This window comes from Chiloscyllium plagiosum, chromosome 9, assembly GCF_004010195.1.
Source record: "Chiloscyllium plagiosum isolate BGI_BamShark_2017 chromosome 9, ASM401019v2, whole genome shotgun sequence".
In the NCBI taxonomy this organism is placed as follows: Eukaryota; Metazoa; Chordata; class Chondrichthyes; order Orectolobiformes; family Hemiscylliidae; genus Chiloscyllium; species Chiloscyllium plagiosum.
Genome location: NC_057718.1, coordinates 46553608 through 46572334, shown reverse-complemented (window position 1 = coordinate 46572334; position 18727 = coordinate 46553608). Strand labels below are relative to the sequence as shown.

Genomic DNA, 18727 nt, shown 5'->3' with positions numbered 1-18727 from the left:
ATAAGATAGTGAAAAAGGTGTATGGTATGCTTTCTTTCATCGGTCAGAGTATTGAGTACAGGAGATGTGAGGTCATGTTGCGGCTGTACAGGACATTGGTTAGGCCACTGTTGGAATATTGCGTGCAATTCTGGTCTCCTTCCTATCGGAATGATGTTGTGAAACTTGAAAGGGTTCAGAAAAGATTTACAAGGATGTTGCCAGGGTTGGAGGATTTGAGCTATAAAGAGAGGCTGAACAGGCTGGGGCTGTTTTCCCTGGAGCATCGGGGGCTGTTTTCCCTGGAGCATTGGAGGCTGAGGGGTGACCTCATTGAGGTTTACAAAATTGAGGGGCATGAATAGGATAAATAGACCAAGTCTTTTCCCTGGGGTAGGGGAGTCCAGCACTAGAGGGCATAGATTTAGGGTGAGAGGGGAAAGATATAAAAGGGACCTAAGGGGCAACTTTTTCACGCAGAGGGTGGTACGTGTATGGAATGAGCTGCCAGAGGATGTGGTGGAGGCTGGTACAACTGCAACATTTAAGAGGCATCTGGATGGGTATGTGAATAGGAAGGGTTTGGAGGGATATGGGCCGGGTGCTGGCAGGTGGGACTAGATTGGGTTGGGATATCTGGTCGGCATGGACAGGTTGGACTGAAGAGTCTGTTTCCACGCTGTACATATCTGAATCTATGACATCATGTCATTTACTGGTGCAAACATGCAATATATAAAAGACATGGCTGAAACATGGTGTAATGTTGACCCTTATTTCTTCTCGCAGTAGACTTTAATAATAATCTGAATTTCATGGTCAGTGGTAAAGCAAAGATGCTCAGAAGGTGCAGTCGTTATTCCTACTTTCTTTGGTCATAAGACATAGGAGAAAAAATTAGGCCATTCAGCCCATCGAGATGGCAGTGGGTATTGCAGATGCTGAAGATTAGAGTGATGCTGCAAAAGCACAGCAAGTCAGTCAGCATCCCGAAACGCAGATTTTCCTGCTCCTTGGATGCTGCTTGACTTGCTGTGCTTTTCCAGCACCACTCTAATCGCTCAGCCCATGGAGTCTGCTCCATTGATAAGTTTCTCAATGTCCCATCTTCTCCCTGTAATCCTTGATCCCCATGACAATCAAGAACCTCAGTCTTAAATACATTCAATGACCTGGCCACCTTCGCCTTATGTGGCAGTGAATTCCATAGATTCACCATTCTCTGGCTGAAGATGTTTCTCCTGATCGCTGTTAAAGGTCTTCCCATTACTCTAAGTCTGTGCCATCAGGTCCTAGTCTCTCCTACAAATGGAAACATCTCCCCAACATCCACTCTGTCCAGGCCATTCAGTATTCCATTGGGTGTATTCCCCATATCAATAACCCAAGTCAGATCAAACAGTGGCATATACACAATGGCTGTTCTTAAATCAAAAATACTGCAGAAGGTTTACCCATCAAATGCATACAATCACATATGAACCTGTTTACATGGACCTGTCTGAAGATCTGATGAAAGATGAATGGTTTGCTCTGTCTTGACTTCAAGTAGTTGACCAGACCACCTCTTCCTCAAGCTGGCTAATTGTCCTGTGAGACAAGCTTTTTAATATACTTTTTCCATGCAAAGAAGCTGTAAATCCAAATGTAGACACTATCCTTTTTTCAGACAATTTTCACTTTGACCAGTGGCAAGCATCACATATGTTTTCCATTTTGGTTTGAACACTCGTTAAGACTTGCTTGTATCGCCCTGAAAAGAGAATTATCACTAGCTTTCAATTAACTTTGACCTCAGCTTTACCTTGCTATAACTTTGTCATCTGATCAGCTATGTGACATTTACATTGCACAATTTCATGATCTCAAATTCAGCCATTAAATAGTCTACATTATCACATCTGATTCACTGTCTGTTTTAAACGAATCTTCAGCTTTTTCAGAGTTACTGCGACAACTCAGTTTGTTACTGCTGAGTTACAATACTTGATATAAACATTCTGTAAGCGAAACACAAACACAGTTTGAAACCAGTGACATTTCTAATCATTAGGTCAACTCCAGACTTAATATGATTTCTTCTTTTCCCTTGAAAGTGGAGTCGCAGGTAGACAGGATAGTGAAAAAGCGTTTGGTATGCTTCCCTTTATTGGTCAGAGTATTGAGTACAGGAGTTGGGAGGTCATGTTGCGGCTATACAGGACATTGGTTAGGCCACTGTTGGAATATTGCATGCAATTCTGGTCTCCTTCCTATCGGAACGATGTTGTGAAAATTGAAAGGGTTCAGAAAAGATTTACAAGGATGTTGTCAGGGTTGGAGGATTTGAGCTACAGAGAGAGGCTGAACAGGCTGGGGCTGTTTTTTCACGCAGAGGGTGGTACGTGTATGGAATGAGCTGCCAGAGGATGTGGTGGAGGCTGTAACAATTGCAACATTTTAAGAGGCATTTGGATGGATATATGAATAGGAAGGGTTTGGAGGGATATGGGCTGGGTGCTGGCAGGTAGGACTAAATTGGGTTGGGATATCTGGTCGGCATGGTTAGTTTAACATCATTTTGGCCAATCTAACAAATTTTAGGATACTATCCATAATTAGGTGCCAGGAAACATTATACAGTATATGTGACATGGATTTTTCCCCTTCCCAATGTTGGTTTGAATCTGGCACCAAGGGAATATACTTGTGCACAGCAACAGTGAGATCATTAAAGGGGTAAGTGGGCGATAACATTGAAGTGCACTAAAAGGCAGGAAACAAGGATATTATTCTTTACTATTAATTACATTTTTCAGAGTAAGGTTAACAGGATGTATGCATGGCATTAAGTTAGAAGCTGGAATGTTGCTTACAAAGTTTAACAAAGGAGTTTAAATATTTTTTATTATAATGGAGAAATTTGATAGCGCACAAATGGGAAATTAGTCTTTCAAGACTGGAGGCATTCCTAAACAATGAAACCAATTACGGCTTATTGAAGGAGGTTTTTTATACAAAATGATACAAGAAAGTTGACACCAGTTCAGTGATTTCTAATTGGTGACAGTTTGAGGTGGTTCAAGAAAAGCGCTTGATGGAGAAATCTAGAACCACTGAAGGCAAGTCTGGTTAATTGCAAACTTATGGATTCAGGAAGTTGCTGTCAGATTCAGAGAGGGTATAATGATGGATGCTTACAGTTGTAGCTTTATGACTACGGCAAACGCAGGCCTTTGCACCTGCTTCCTGAAGGAAAACTGCTGAGGAGATATGTGGTCTCCAGTTTTGTCATCCACATCAAATGTTCAACATTCAGCCTCTCCTGGTATTTCATTGCCAGCCTACTTGTGCACCATATTCAGTGGAAGTGATAAAGTTGTCATATTGTTAGATAACTCATACTCTATTTTACTTCAATTGTGTAAATTTACTTATCAAATTATCTTTGTACTCTGCATTCATTCCTCATATGATTTAGTTAAGTTATTTTATTTCCTTTTTGTATGAAATTTCCCAGCTGAGAGGTTGGATGTCCGCTGATCTCTTAAAGAAAACAATAATTTACCTAATTTCAAGTTACTCAAATTTGATTTATGCAATAAATGAAACCTCTAACATATTTGGTGAAATTAATTATCTCTAGGCAACTTATAAACATCTCTAGAATGTCAGAACTTGTCCCGATCCATTTCTTTTGGGGAAGAAAAAACAATTTACGATCCAATTCAATCCTAAAATAAACAAAAACATGCATTTGTATCAATCTTTTCAAGCCCAGTGGATATTTCAAACTTTCTTTTTGATATATATTTTGATGTACGATGTAGGAGATAGCTAATTTATACTGAGCACGTTCCCACAAACGGCAATGTGATAATGACTTGATAATTACGATAATTCTTTCAAAGAATCTGGTTGAATGAGATATGCACAGCTTCTTCTCACTTGATCTTCAGCGTTGATGCAAGAATCTCAATTGTTAAACTTCCTTTGGGCCCTGAAGGACAATAAAGTTCTGTATTCTGACGGCATTTTACTATCTCAGTTCCAGTTAGCTTATTTCATTCTTCCGGCGAATGTGAGTACTGCAGATGCTTGAGATCAGAGTCAAGATTAGAGTGGTGCTGGAGAAGCACAACAGGTCAGGCCGCATCTGAGGAGCAGGAAAATCGACATTTCGGGCAAAAGCCCTTCATTTTTGATTTTCCCGCTCCTCGGATGCTGCCTGATCTGCTGTGCTCTTCCAGCACCATTCTAATCTTGACTTATTTCATTCTTTAGCAGGTGGTCTTGGTGAAAAATGTAATTTATTTGGGCAACAGTATAATTTTGGATTTCAAGATCATCTTTGGTGTTGTCAGTGAGATTTGAGTCAGGCTTTCCATCAGGGAATTTACTTTTTTCCCCTTTGTTTTTGAAACACAGCTTTAGGTTTTATCAATTACTGGATCTTAATCATCAGGAAAACAGTAAATCATAATATTTCATGATGTCTTTGCATCCCTGCACGAACGCAGTAACTAAACTCAAAACTGAAGAAGACAATTATGTAATTTGTCAAAAGTGCCCTTTAGTGTTGTTTTGCAATACTGAATATTAAGATATAATGTAGTGTGAGACTATTGAAATTTGAATAGAAAGATGAACAGGATAGTCACTCACTCCAAGCAACTGTGGTGTATCACAAGGGTTTTTTTATGAAGGCATATTGGCAAAGATGAGGAGCAGGTCATGTGTTTACTGTCTTAGCTAAGAAAGGAGGAAAAGAAAAGAATTTTTAAACAAAAAAAGACTGCACATTTGGTGGAAAAATGGCATGTTAGAAAAGGAAATGCTTAATCTTAAGCTCAGTGTTGAAATCCTTGTAGTGTCTAATTACTTCTCACTTGGATTAACATCTTGGATGCAGAAGTTGGTGCAATCTGGTGTGTGTCTGTGTGAGGAGCAGGAGTGAGTGGGAGATGGTGAATAGGTTAAGGGGACAGAAAGGCAAAAGAACATTTGAATCCAAGTAAATGGCTAAAGATTGACAGAAGTATATAGGTACTTGTGATTGATTGATTTAAATTTCACAAGGAGGAATATAAAGTAATGCACAAAGGTTAAATAATGGAGTTGTACATATTTTTTTCAAATGTGTTAATATGTGGAATTTAGGTTTGTCAGTTGATTCAATGGTTGATCCAGTCACTGCAGTCAACCTATCAACAAAGCAAATCAAGAAATGAAAACAATACAAGCTACAGAATGTTTTTCTTAATCTCTATAGTATTTTGTTTAAGTCTATTCTGGTCTTCGATTTAAATGGAGGACAAAGTTAAACCTTGGAAAGACTACAGTTAAGCTGTCAGTTTTATTTTTAGTTTTGGGGGGAAAAAGAAGGGTGATTTAGACGTGATTCTTAAACTGTACAGAATAGTAAAACTAAACTTGAAATGTTTTTTTCACTGACTGCACACGCCAAATTAAACTGGTATTTTGGCCTGTGCTTTGTAACTGTTCAAAAAAGTGGATTCTATGTTCGTTTGACTGTAAATTCCTTCTCAATTAATGAGTTAGAATCAATCTTGTATGATAAGTCTAGGTCTTTAAATGCATAGTTTAGTAACCTATAAGCTGTAGAATCCCTAATAGATTGTTGATTGATAAAAGGTTAGGATGATTGTCTCTTTAGGTTCATGCAACTTTGTAACCAGCCAAGGGGAGGTAATGTAGATTCCACAGGAATCAGTGCATGCCAGTTTTCTCTATATGTCTTTTGAGGAAGTGCTGACTTATTTCTGGATTTTGCTTCTTACAGATCTGGCTGAAATCATAAACCCAGCTTGTGAGGGATGACACAAATTATCTTGTCCATTATTGTACAGACCAATGCACTATTGTAGCATTCTACACATATTTTATGCATGACACACTATTACTGTTTCTTTACAAATAGTTTTGATTGTTTCATACAGAAATATTGCTCTTTAGCTTCTATAATATGTCAGAATAATTTGTAAAGTTTTATATAGTTAATTCACCATAAGTTTGCAACAACAATACAATGCAATTTTCTTTGATGTAAAGTACAAACTGTGGTACCATGTGGTCTAGTTAATTTTCATGTTGAATCTTACAAAGTTGTATTCTTAACTAGTGTTTATCTTGCAATCCACTATCTGGAATTGAACTAATTTACTAACTTAAATACCATATATAAAATATATCAAATTTTTTAATCCATATTTTCCCATTCAATTTTCCTGCGCATCATTTGCAGACCCTTCTAATCCTGATATTTCCTACACCACCAGGTACTGTAGTTTTAAATTATTCAAGTAACTTGTTACAAACCAAAAACTTAAGTTTCTAGCTTTTAATCAATGAGAACACTAAAGATAAAGAATTGATTGATTGATAATAATGAACTGCCTCTTAGCTAATTTGTTAATCATTATAATTGAATTCTTAAAGTATGTGGTGCAGTTTGTTGCCAAGGGACTTTTTTTTTTGGCATGCTGAGGTTTATAGACTGGGAATAATAAATTTGGAAAAAAAACCCCAGGACTTTGCACTGTTAGCTGGATTATTAAATTTTGTAGTGCAATTTTTTTGAGTTTCATTTTCGTTTGTATTCTAGTTGCATATTACTTCATATTTCAGATTTGGGAATAAATATTATCTGGATTTTCTCACTTCTCCCTATGGGTGTCATGCTGGGGTGTGACTGAATACGCTTTGCTGACTGAGTCTGGGCATCCAATGCCAACAGATTATTTGATTTTGAAGGATGTCTTGGCCAAGGCACTGTGTCTACCAGACATCCATATTTGTTAGTGGTGGGGGGTGTCACAGACAAAAGAACCAAGATTGCTGAATTGTATCTTCCCCTACACTCCAGGGCATCGAACCCAATTGTAATAGATAGCCGGTTACGATTAACTACATGACTTGACACAGACCAGAAATGGAACTTGTGGACACTGGTCTGATTGACTTAGTACTGCATTGTGTAGTAGATTTAGCCACTGACCGGATAACTCCCGAACATGTATGAAAGTATTTTTATTTTCTTTGTCAATGTAGCTACTTTAACTGTGTTGAAGTGGAAATAGTCATATTGGTTTGCTAATAACTGACTTTCCCCCCTTGTTTCAGATAGTAGTTTGGAAACGTTACAGTGATTTTAAGAAACTTCACAAAGAGCTCTGGCAGCTTCATAAAATTTTATACAGGCATCCAGAATTATTTCCACCTTTTGCTAAAGGAAAAGTTTTTGGTAAGGCAGTTATGTTTTCTTTCTAACTGTTTGCAAAATTGCAGTGCCAGAATTGTTTCTGCTTTTACTGCAAAATGTACAGTGTCAGTGGAATTGACACTCCAGTTTATAATGGGAAATATGCCGCTGCATATGCTTAAAGTACACAATTCTTCACTTACAGATCCACCCCTGCATATGCTTTTAAGTTTCCAAATTTGTTTGTGTGGTATGAAATTACAATCTAGCAAAGTCAGATGATGTGGTGTCAGAGACAAAGTGGCAAAATTGATGGAAAGTTGTGTACAATACAGTAGAGGTAGGGGCTCAGCACCAGTTAAGTAAACAAGCTAGATAATGCATTCAGAAATTTCAATTTCAAAATTTGTAGATTGTACTAATTTGAGGAATATTAATTAATACAAAGGAAGATCGCAAAAATAAAAATAAACTTGAGTATGCAATTGGCAAACAACTTTAAAATGGACATGTGACTGGTGCATTTTAGTGAGCAGGATAAGGAGACTACAAATGTATGTGGAGTAGAGGTCGAAAAGATCCAAAGAGACTGGTTCAGAAATCATTACAAGTAGAAATGCAGGTTAACAAAGCCTTTAAGTTTCACACAAAGCATTGGGGTTCATTGCTAGAGGAACAGGATTGAAAACACAACATTACATGAAATGTTTAGAAACTTGGTTTGACCACACTTTCAAAACTGTCTCCATGATGCAAACTGGTATAGAGATATTGGCAAAGTTCCATAAAAGATTCACAAAGCTGATACCAGAGCTGAGAGGTTATATCCATCAAGAGAGACTGAGCGAGCTGTTTTCTTCATGCTGAGGGGAACCTACTGGATATCTTTAAAATTACGAAGATGATTGATGAGGTAGACTTAGAGAAGGCATTTCCTTTAGAACATAAGAACATTTAAAAAAAAAAGCAGGACTAGACCATTAGCCTCTCAAGGCGAAAGTGGGTTCTGCAGATGCTGGAGATCGGAGTCAAGATTAGAGTGGTGCTGGAAAAGCGCAGCAGGTCAGGCAGCATCCACAGAGCAGGAAAATTGATGTTTTCGGCAAAAGCCCTTCATCAGGAAGAATTCCTGATGAAAGGCTTTTGCCAAAAACATCAATTTTATTCCTGCTGTGCGGATGCTGCCTGACCTGCTGTGCTTTTCCAGCATCACTCTAATCTTGACATTAGCCCCTCAAGCCTGCCATGCCATTCAGCAACATCATGGCTGATCTGCCCCAGGCCTCACTTCTGTTTTGTGCCAGCTCAGCATAGTCCTTAGCTTCCTACTATTTCAAAAGTCTATTTACCTCCCCTTTTAAATACTTTCAGTGATCCAGCCGTTATCCATTTATAATGGATAAATCTGTTATCCTCAGATTTAAATGAGTGTCTCCTTATTCTGTAACTGTGTGCCCTAGTTTGAGAATTATCTTAGTGTTGTCTCAAAAACTACATTGTCAAGCACAGAATCTTGTGTGTTTCAACAAATCACCCCTCATTCTTCTAAAGATCTAACTTGTTTAGCTGTCCTGTTCAATCCTTTCATTCTCAGGAATTAGCTCAGTGAATCAATTTTTGTACTGCCCCCAACAACAATATATCCTTTTATTAAATACAGGGGCCAAACCTATCTACAGTATTTCAGATGTAGCATCTCCAACACCCTGTTCCCTGTTTCCTGTTTGGTTAGAACAAGACTTCCCTGTTTTAAAGTCCAATCCCTAGCAATAAAGCCTGAACGTTTATTGGCTGCTTAAAACATTCTTGCTTCGTTATTTAGGGTCAGAATCTGAGTTGTTACCAGTAAGTCCAATTTAAAAAAAATCAGGAGAAACTTTTAAAAAATGATTTGAATGTGGAACTTGCCACCACGTGAAATATTTGAGACAAAGAGCATTGGTGTGTTGAAGAGGAATCTGGATAAATGTGTGAAGGTGAAAGGAATAGAAGGAAATGAAGCTATTTGTGCAAGATTGGGAAGGGGGTGCAGGAAGAAATAAGGTAAATCATTCTGAATCACTCTCAAGCATTCTGACTGGGCAGTTGAAGCCAGGACTAGCTGCAATTTCCATTTATTCAAAAATAATTTGGTCTGATGCCATATTGCTCATTGCAACAAAAAAAGACAATTTTGTTTTAATGCTGAAGCTTATGGCCAGGTTGATTTTTGAGGGGAGCTCAACTGCTTGGTGAAATGCAGTTGAAATATCTAAACTTGAGTATCTTTAATCTTGGAAAGAATAGTGACGTATCTACTGGCAAAATGAACATTTTCATTTATTGCAGGGCTGGTACCTAGTTGAGGCAGGATTTAGTACTGGTGTGTGCAGATTATACACTCCAGAAACTAACTGTACCTTTAACTCCAGCTTCAAGGAAAAAAAAATTACCTCTTGAACCAGAGTGATGCATTTAGTTTCTTGCAGTACTTATTCAATGGTAACTGTGGCTTGTTTGTGTATGCTTGTTAGTACAGGATTACAGTAGTTTTGAATTGTAGTCTGTACTCCATAACCATGTTCAAACATAATTGGGATGGGACCAATACTTCCCAAAGTTGTATCTACTGTGACTCACTTAAAAACTTGAAAATGATCACAACTCTTCATTGAAAACTGAAAGGCTGGGGTTGTGGGAAAGACCTGTGAGAGCAGGAGAGGGAGACAGACCTATGAAAATGGTGGCAAGCAGGGAGGAGCTGTCTTGAGGTTCACAACCTGAAAATATTAACTTTTGACCTGACACGCCCTCCCTTCGATGTCTTCAGCCCATCCCTATAGATAAGGTTTGGATTTTGGCTGCACTGGTCTGCAACAGTTCATCAACTTTGTTTCTTTTTGATGTTCACTTGGAACTGTAAAAAAGAAAAGCTTCAAGTGAATTTCACAAAGCTGTTCAATTTCTTTGACTTCCCTTAATTTGGTTTGAAAGATTCTTAAACGATTAAGTTTAATATTTCAGTCTCCAGTTTTCTCCGTAGCTCCTTTGGTCAAGAAGAAATACATTTCTGTTGCACATTATAAATGTTAAAGGTGGGCTTGCACTGTGCGTTAAGCACTTTATTATTCTCACTCTACTTATCAATTATTTAGTAACGCTGCCATCTTTTACAGCGAGAGTTTATATGGAGACCCAACATATTCAGTTATGAGTTTACTTTCTCCTTTAGCAACACTATTTTAGAGTCTTAAAAATGAATGGCTTCACTTTATGACATAAACAACCGGATTGTTTTTTTAAATGTCTTTTGGGCATTCAGTTACATTTTAAAAAATACTGTTCAGAAATCTAGTTGCATCACTTATGTTGTGTATGGGGCATTGATGCCAATTTCAATGTTAAGGTTGAGGAGTTAGCAAAAAAAAATGGGACTGGGCAATAGAGGGGATGGGGGGATGAGTTAGGAAGTGGTTAAAGAAAAGACTAGGCAAGGAGTAATATCAGCTTCCATGTTTTAAAACCATCCCCTCAGTCAGTCAGAACGAATATTTTTTTTTGTTAGTATGCAGCTAACACCGTTCAATTAGAATGTAATTAATTATATCAAAAGGAAGAAACCAAATGACAAGGTTTTTTTGGGTGAAAGAAAGAGGAATTTTATTGTCTTCTACCCCAAAAAGATGACAGTGCAGCATCATGTACAAGCACAAGCATACATATATTGCCTGAAAGGAAGTTGGGCTGTAGTCTGTGCAGATATCATTGAGTTCTCACTGAATTTGTTGTTTTTCCAAGTTGCTTTGTCACCAGGCACTCTGATTCCAATTCTAACTTTATATATTCATTTTCCTTATCTCTTTGGTGTTCAAAAACAGCTGTTGAAGTATAGTATATCGTGTATTTTGGATTCTATTGCCTTTTGTTTTCAAGCTGGATAATTTGAAGGTGACTTCTGCTGTAATGTGTAATATCTGTAAAAGTGTGAATCAATCATAAGATGTCATTCTGTCTTTTGGTGCCTGTTTAAAACAATGGTAATTTTGGCCCAGAATAATTTGTGATAACTGATTTCATGAGCTTGGTTCAATCTGGTCAGGTGATTGCAGATATTTTGAGTTCGTATTTGTCCTTTTTTTTTACAAGTTTGTTCAATCTGTGAACACCTCTGATATTAAAATCAAATGATGGAAATTAAATATTTGGTCAGAATAGATGCCAGAGAAAAACCCAGGAAGAGATGGGGATCAAAAGGAGGATGGAGGAGAAGAAGTAATGAAAGAAATGATTAGACTAGATATCTCTCTCTCAGGAGAAGGAATGTGCGGGGTAAAGTGAAAAGGAAGATTTGGGAAGGGAGATAGTGTTGGTGATGAAAGGTTATATGGTTCTGGGTCAGGACCAATTTGATCTCCATGAAGGGAGTGTGGTGAGGAAGCCCTTTTTCTTAGCTGATAAAATTGATCGTGTTAAAGGAGGTGACTTTCTGGTTCAGGAGACTACTTTTATCCCTTGTTCTATCCCTAATTGATTGTAGTGTTATTGTAGGATATTCATACAACAAATAATGTATTTTAGAGCGTGAATGATTCCAGGAATTTCTAGCCATTTGTCCAGGGACCTTATGCTCATGTGTCCTTCTGTATTTAACAATTTGTAATGCATTCTCTTGCCTTATTAGCCTTCTTTAAATGCATTATTTCATACTTTTCTGAATGGAAATTAATCTGCCACTTGTACCCACTTGAAGTCTATTGACTTCCTGCATTCTACAGCATTTTTGTTCTTTATCAACAACATGGCCAACTTCTGTATTACCTGCAAACTTCTTAATTGCACACCTTACAAATCATTGATACGTATCATAAAAAAGTAAGGGATCTGATACTGCCTGTTTTGGAGGTCTTCTGGAAGTAGTCTTCCAGTCACATAAATATGCACTAGGCTTTTTTTTCTGCCTGTGATTCAATTTTGGACTGATGTGCTGTTTTGTCTTGGCTCCCAAAGGCTTTACTTTTGTGACCAGTCAGCCTTATCAAAAAGCCTTGCAAAAACCTATGTAGGTAACATCAAATACATTAACTTGCCACCACCGAGGGGGGGAAAAAAAAATTCACCTTGTTGAGTTAGTCATGACCTTCATCTAACAAATCTGTGTGCTGAGTGTCGTTGATTGATCTGTACCTTTCTAAATGAAGGCTCACTTGTTCATCAGAAAGTTTTCCAATGATTTTTCTGCCTGAGGGGTTATGCTGATTGTATCATTTTATTAAAAAGGACACATGTATAGACCAATGTTACTTGTTACCCAATCCTCCTGTACCACACCTGTAGCTATAAAGGATTGGAGAATGATGGCCAAAGGCTTTACTGTTTCTCCTCTTGCTTTTCTCCACCGCCCAGCATACATTTCACCCCGGCCTTTACCTTCCTTCAAATAAATATAAAGAATTATTGCCTTAATAATACTTGTACTACCTTTCCAATTTCTTCATACCAGTAGCATTTACAATAAACTTTAGTTTTTTTTTAAAAGATACCAGAGGAGTAATGGGCTAGTCATTAGTTTCCTGCTATTAGAGGCTAAAATCAAGTTATTCATTTGTTATATGAATCTCCCATTTGTGTTTTCACTTGTATGTTAAAAGCTCATGGGTTTAGTTTCAGTCCAGAGCATTTAAAGTGACATTTCAGTGCTGCACTATTGAATGTGCCACCTTTCAACGATGTCAATCAATTGAGATCCTATGTTCCCTCTGGGCTGTTATACAAGATTCCATCACACTCCGAAGTCCGAAGCCTTTTTCTGCCCAGCATTTACCCCTTAAATGCCATCACTATTTTGAGCCATTCGTTTATAACCTTGCCCATTATTATGTAACTTGTGGGATCTTGTGACATGTTTCCCACTTGACAACAATGATTAAACTTTATTTTATTGACTTTGAAGTCATTTAAATATGTTATATAAATCAGGCTGTGTTTATTTATGCTGCAACCCTATGGGGAGTGTTTCCTGCACATGTGCAATGGAGGTCTCAGAGTCAGCTGTTACTGTATTTGAGCCAACGAATTGCCTTGACATGGACTTGCAATGCTGTGCAGTCCTCAAACAATTACAGGATCTTTTCTCCACACTAATCATTTACCAACTGTTCCCTCTGTTAAACATGTTTCTGATGATTCAGTGGGTGCTGAAGATCTCCAAACAGAAAATTTAAGCAAATGAGATTCTGAATTTCCAATGAATTTAAAGACTTGGAAAATTGAATGTGATTTCTTCTGGCAAAAATCAATTTAAATTGTTGTGAATGAAATACTTGAGAAGTATATTTTAAATCATGTTGTCTTAGACACATTACTCCTGGGATTAGGGGACCAAACACCGTCCATCTGTGATACCTGTGGTGTGGGAAGTTTACTGCATTAAACCTTAACCACATAGGAGAGAACAAAAATTATATTGTAAATAAACTCTTTTTTTATTTTATGTATTTTCATGGTCTGCTTTATTGTAAATTGCGGCAGTTTAATCAGTGGGAGTGGGGTGGTTGTTCCCTCTATGGATGCAGCCATTTTGTTACTTTAATATCATTGCAGAGATTTTGCAGAGTATCTGCTCCTGACACTGGCAGCCAATGTGGGTTCAGTGCACTTGCACATCCGTTCCTGTTGTGTTTCCATTTGGTGCTATGTGCTACATCCAAAAATAACTGTTCTTTCTACTTAAATAAAGTAGAAAAGAGGTTAGAAATACTGACCCCAAACCACTGTATTAGAGTTCTGATACTCTGAAGTGAAAAAGACTCTGACGGTTATTGATTAGCAAAATTCAAACCTGAAAGATAAAACATAAAGAAGACGTTAACATATTAATTGACATTCTTTCATGAGCCTGTGCCTGTCCTAAGTTTTTAAATAAATCATTCTAGGCTTTTGCAATCCATTTAAATGTTCAATTTCATTGTGAATGATTGGTTTAGGAGGAACAGTGATGGTCTCCCCTGCTATTTCAGTTTGGAGATTAAATTGGTCACTGTATGTGTTGGTATAATCATGTGTGATGCGAAACCAAATTGTAATTTGAAGATCTGATTATAAATATTGAATACGAAGCCATTATTGATGGGTGAAGTCAGTCGCCTTGTCTCTTAGGAACCTGTATCTATTCTCCTCAAATGCCAAGATTGATTTCTCAATTTGGACGATTAAGGATTGTTTTACTCCCATTTAGTGGGGTTCAACTTTACACGCTCTGAAATTGGCTTTCAGAACATTTTGTATCTGATTTTGGGATGCCTTGTGGCATTGGCAGAATGGTTCCATTGATACATAGGATTCCTTCATGCCAATCATATGGCCAACCCAGTGGAGTTGCACTCCAAACGTTATCAGGTGTGCAACAGATTTCGGGACCTTTGCAGTACAGGAAGTTGTCCATGCATTTGATGCTGCAGCTAGATCTTAAATAGTAAAGGAGCAATGCATTGTCTGAAAACTCAGCCTTGGAGATTTAATGCAAGAACCACAACCTCGTAGACTTGGATCTTTTTGAGACCAGCTCCAAAGTTGATGGTTGAGTCAGCTGAGTGCTAAACTTGCCTTTGCCGGTTACGTTTAAAATGATGTAGTTGGAAAGGAACATTTCAGGTTCGCAAACTTTTGACTTGAGTTGAGAAGTGTACAAAGTGATTGTGGAGGATTGGTGTTCTTGCTGAGGGTCTGTGTTTGAGGGAGGCCTGAGCCTTCTAAGATTAACAAGGTTATCTTCTGTCTTGAATTTGTACAAGTGGAAAGAAACATGTCAGTTGTGATAGTCATCATAGTATTTTACTTTTCTCCACAGTGGGGACAAATTCATGCAATGGTAATTCTCCATAGGATTGTCACTCACCTTACAGAAGAAAGTGAAGACTGCAGATGTTGGAGCTCGGAGCTGAAAATGTGTTGCTGGAAAAGCACAGCAGGTCAGACAACATCCAAGGAGCAGGAGAATCGACGTTTTGGGCATGAGCCCTTCTTCAGGAACTTCCTGAAGAAGGGCTCATGCCCGAAACGTCAATTCTCCTGCTCCTTGGATGCTGCCTGACCTGCTGTGCTTTTCCAGCAACACATTTTCAGCACTTACCTTACAGACTCTGTATGCAGAATCCCAGTTTGGCATTGACTGTTTCTCATCAACAGCAATGTGATCAAGTTCAAGCAAAGTTCTGCAAACCGAGCAAGGATCCCTGCATTGTTTGTTGACCTGACCAAAGGCTTTGAATTATAGCTTTTAATCTGACATCTTGGCAAATGCCTTCTGGGAGTCCAAGTAGAGTACAAGTTATTTCTTCAGAGTTCCAGAGAATTGGTTAAACATGATGTCATTTCCATAAAACCATGTTCACTTTGCCAATTAATTCTTCTAAAAACCTGTATAATGTCTTTAATAATAACTTTAACATCTGTCACAGGGAAGATGTTAAGTTAATTGGCTTGTAGTTTCCTGCTTTCTGTGAGCTTTTGATTTTTGAATAAAGGAGTTACATTCACATTGTTTTTACCATCTTATGGAATTTTCCCTGAATCTAGGGAGTTTGGGAAATTTAAAACTAGTGCATCAAATATTTCATTCGTCACTTCATTCGATATCTAGGCTGAAGGTCATCAGGATTCTGCGACTTGTCACCCACAGCTGCAACAATCTGCTTGGTAGCACTTATCTGGTGGTGTTTTTATTGAATTCCTCCCTCTCTTCCATTTCCTGGTTTACAGCTGTTTCTGGGGCTCAGCAGGAGTTCGTGGATATAACGAAAAAGAAATTATCGTAGATCTGAATACCTGAAGTCTCTCAAATTTTATCTTCTGAAAAGAAAATCATCCAAGATCACCCTTTCTGTGTTTATGTGGATGTAAAAATACAGCTGTCGGAGAATCTCTAAATATTTGGTACAATAATGGAGTTAGGAAACTGAGAAAGCCTTATGAACTTCTGATGGTTCAGTTGGTTAAGTCATCGAGGAGCTGACCTATATATTTAATAAGAAAGATTACAGGCTCCTCCAGTCTACTCTGTATCAGCTGATCTTGGTTTTAACCCTGAGAGTATGAGGACACCAGTTGCCCCTGGAGTTTCCAGTTCATCTAATGGAAATGAAGTCAGTATCCCCATTCTTGTTTATTATTCAGTGAGTGGTGAAATATGTGTGTTTGTGTTGATTGAATTCAGCTTGATTGTGTCTGTTATGGTCCAATAACTGGCTGACATTTGTTTTGAACTGTTGCATGAAAGATGGCAACAATGAGATGTCACAGGACTTCTGACATGTCAGCAATCAATCTATATATTTACAAGAGAAAAGACAGGAATAAAAATTATAAGAAATATTCAATTCTTTGGCATTCATTTTTATTTTTGTCTTATGGTGGCTTTATTCTAGCTACCAAGATCTCTTACATCTTGATATTCCTGCTTTGCCTTGTGAGCATTGGGCGTTCAACTTCTTGTTTCTGCCTCCGTTCTAATATCTCCATTTCTTGGTCTGTCCTATGATTGATTATTTCATTTTTATACAGCTTCAGGATTAAGGGAGTGGTCCATTTGGTATCTGTAATGAGGCATTGTTATGTTGCTGTTGCTTGCATGAGGCAGACAGGCTGCTTTGCTTATTTGTACTCAACATAACATTGGAAAAGCTGTTCTCGAAACTTGATTACGCTGCTATATCTTTTTTTTCAGAATAACAAGATCAGTTGGGAGGTGGTGTTGAGGTCATCATTCAGAGCTTGTCATTGCTTGAGAATTGTCATTTCTTTGAAGACAGTCTGCCAAGGAACATTTTAGTGTCTGTTTCGCTCTGTAATTAATGGCGGCCAGCATTCTATTCAGCCAAGACCAGTCATGCATCTAGAATCCCAGTACGTGGTCACTCATACTTTCATTTATTTCAGCTTCCATGAATTATTTAATTTATTCCTGAGATGACATAAAAGTACAATGTGTAATCAAACATTACTGTAATTACTGGCCAGGTCACTGACAATGATGGATCATAAATGCCCACTTTACTAGTGATGCCCACATCCTCAGAGTGGATCTTAAAAAAAAAAATGTCTGAGAAAAGCTGTAAGTGAACTGAACACTAATTTCTTGTGACTAACTTCTGCTTTAAACCAAATCTTTAGTTGGATCTGGGTTACTTTACGGTCAGTGCTATTCTCTTTTAATGACTATTTATGGAATCTTTTATCTCTTAACATTTATTTCTTCTATTCCTTATGTTTCAGCTGCTTCTGTTTTATTTGCCTCATCCCTTCTTTAGTTACAGCTTCCTTGCTATCTGTTCTGTTTTCTTGCTGACTAGTCTGGTATGTGAAAATTGTGACGAATGCTTTGGCCAGCAACAAAATGGCATAAGCTACTTTATACAAGGTCATCATTTACTCCTCCCATGAGCTTTCCTGTAGTGAATGCAGATCTTTTAAGATACAAACATCAATATCTATTTGCTTGATCTCCAAAGCTTATTTTGTCAGGTCAATGAGATGATTATGGTCAAAAATAAGCTGATGGAATAAATGAGTCCTTTGTGCTCCTGGACACTGGTATATTCATTAAAATAAAAACATTTTTGTGCTGAGACAATTATGTAAGGTCTACCACTTGAGCACTTGTTTCATTTACTGAGTATCATCTTCATTTAATTCCAGATTTTTAAATAGCTGCTAATTGTTTGAATTCTAAATTGTGAGAAAATAAATTTAAGTCAAGATAAAGTCTTCTAGGTGAAAGTATTCTAAATAACAATGTAAAGATGAGCACTAGAGTTTTTCACATAATATTTTCTCTTTTGTAATCTCTCCACTAATGTTTACCACTCAAAGGATAAATCTCTATTGCTTGCAGATTCACCCTTCTTTTGTTGGTATCGTACATCATCTCAATACATTTGAGAGAACTGTATTCGAAAGCTGCAGTGCTGAGTTCAGTGTGTTGTTTCGGGTCTTATGAGGAAAGGCTGAGGGACTTGAGGCTGTTTTTGTTAGAGAGAAGAGGATTGAAAGGTGACTTGATAGAGACGTACTAGACTGTGTAGACGTACCATTAACCAGCATCCGACGATACATCAAATCTCCGTATCATTTAGTCAGTTTTTAAAGGTGCCGCAGTTATTACCCTTTAATACTGTACATGGTTTAGAAGTCGCTCAAATTCTGTACAATTCTACGATATGTTCTGTTCTGTTACCCGATGTAATTATGTAAGGTATGATTTGCCTGCAAAGCACACAAAACAATACTTTTCACTGTATCTCGTACATATGACAATAATTAATCGAATCAAATTAATCTTTGAAAAAGCGTCTCTTTTCCGCCCCCCCCCCCAAAAAAATATTGGGAATCAAGTAATGCATTTAAATATGAAAGTGAATTTCTGCTGTAGATTTGGGTGTGTGTTATTTTTGAAGTGTCATCGACACCTGATCGCAAAAAGCGGATGTACCTTAAACTTCTGCACATCTTCACAACCAAACCCATGTCACCTGTTTGATCCTTTTATATCCAGTTCTAAAGTCAGATATGCAT

General features: G+C 37.7%; 1 protein-coding gene across 2 annotated transcripts in view; it reads left to right on the top strand.

Annotated features, from left to right (window-relative positions):
* The window catches only part of rps6kc1 (ribosomal protein S6 kinase polypeptide 1), a 167759-nt gene that overhangs the window by 4703 nt on the left and 144329 nt on the right, over nt 1–18727 (top strand). The window contains exons 3-4 of one of the 2 annotated variants that reach the window (XM_043695845.1): nt 6224–6257; nt 7106–7222. In XM_043695845.1, the coding sequence (XP_043551780.1) occupies nt 6224–6257; nt 7106–7222 (151 nt within the window). Of the gene's footprint in view, nt 1–6223; nt 6258–7101; nt 7223–18727 lie in introns of both variants that reach the window. The other variant, XM_043695846.1, reaches the window with a different exon arrangement.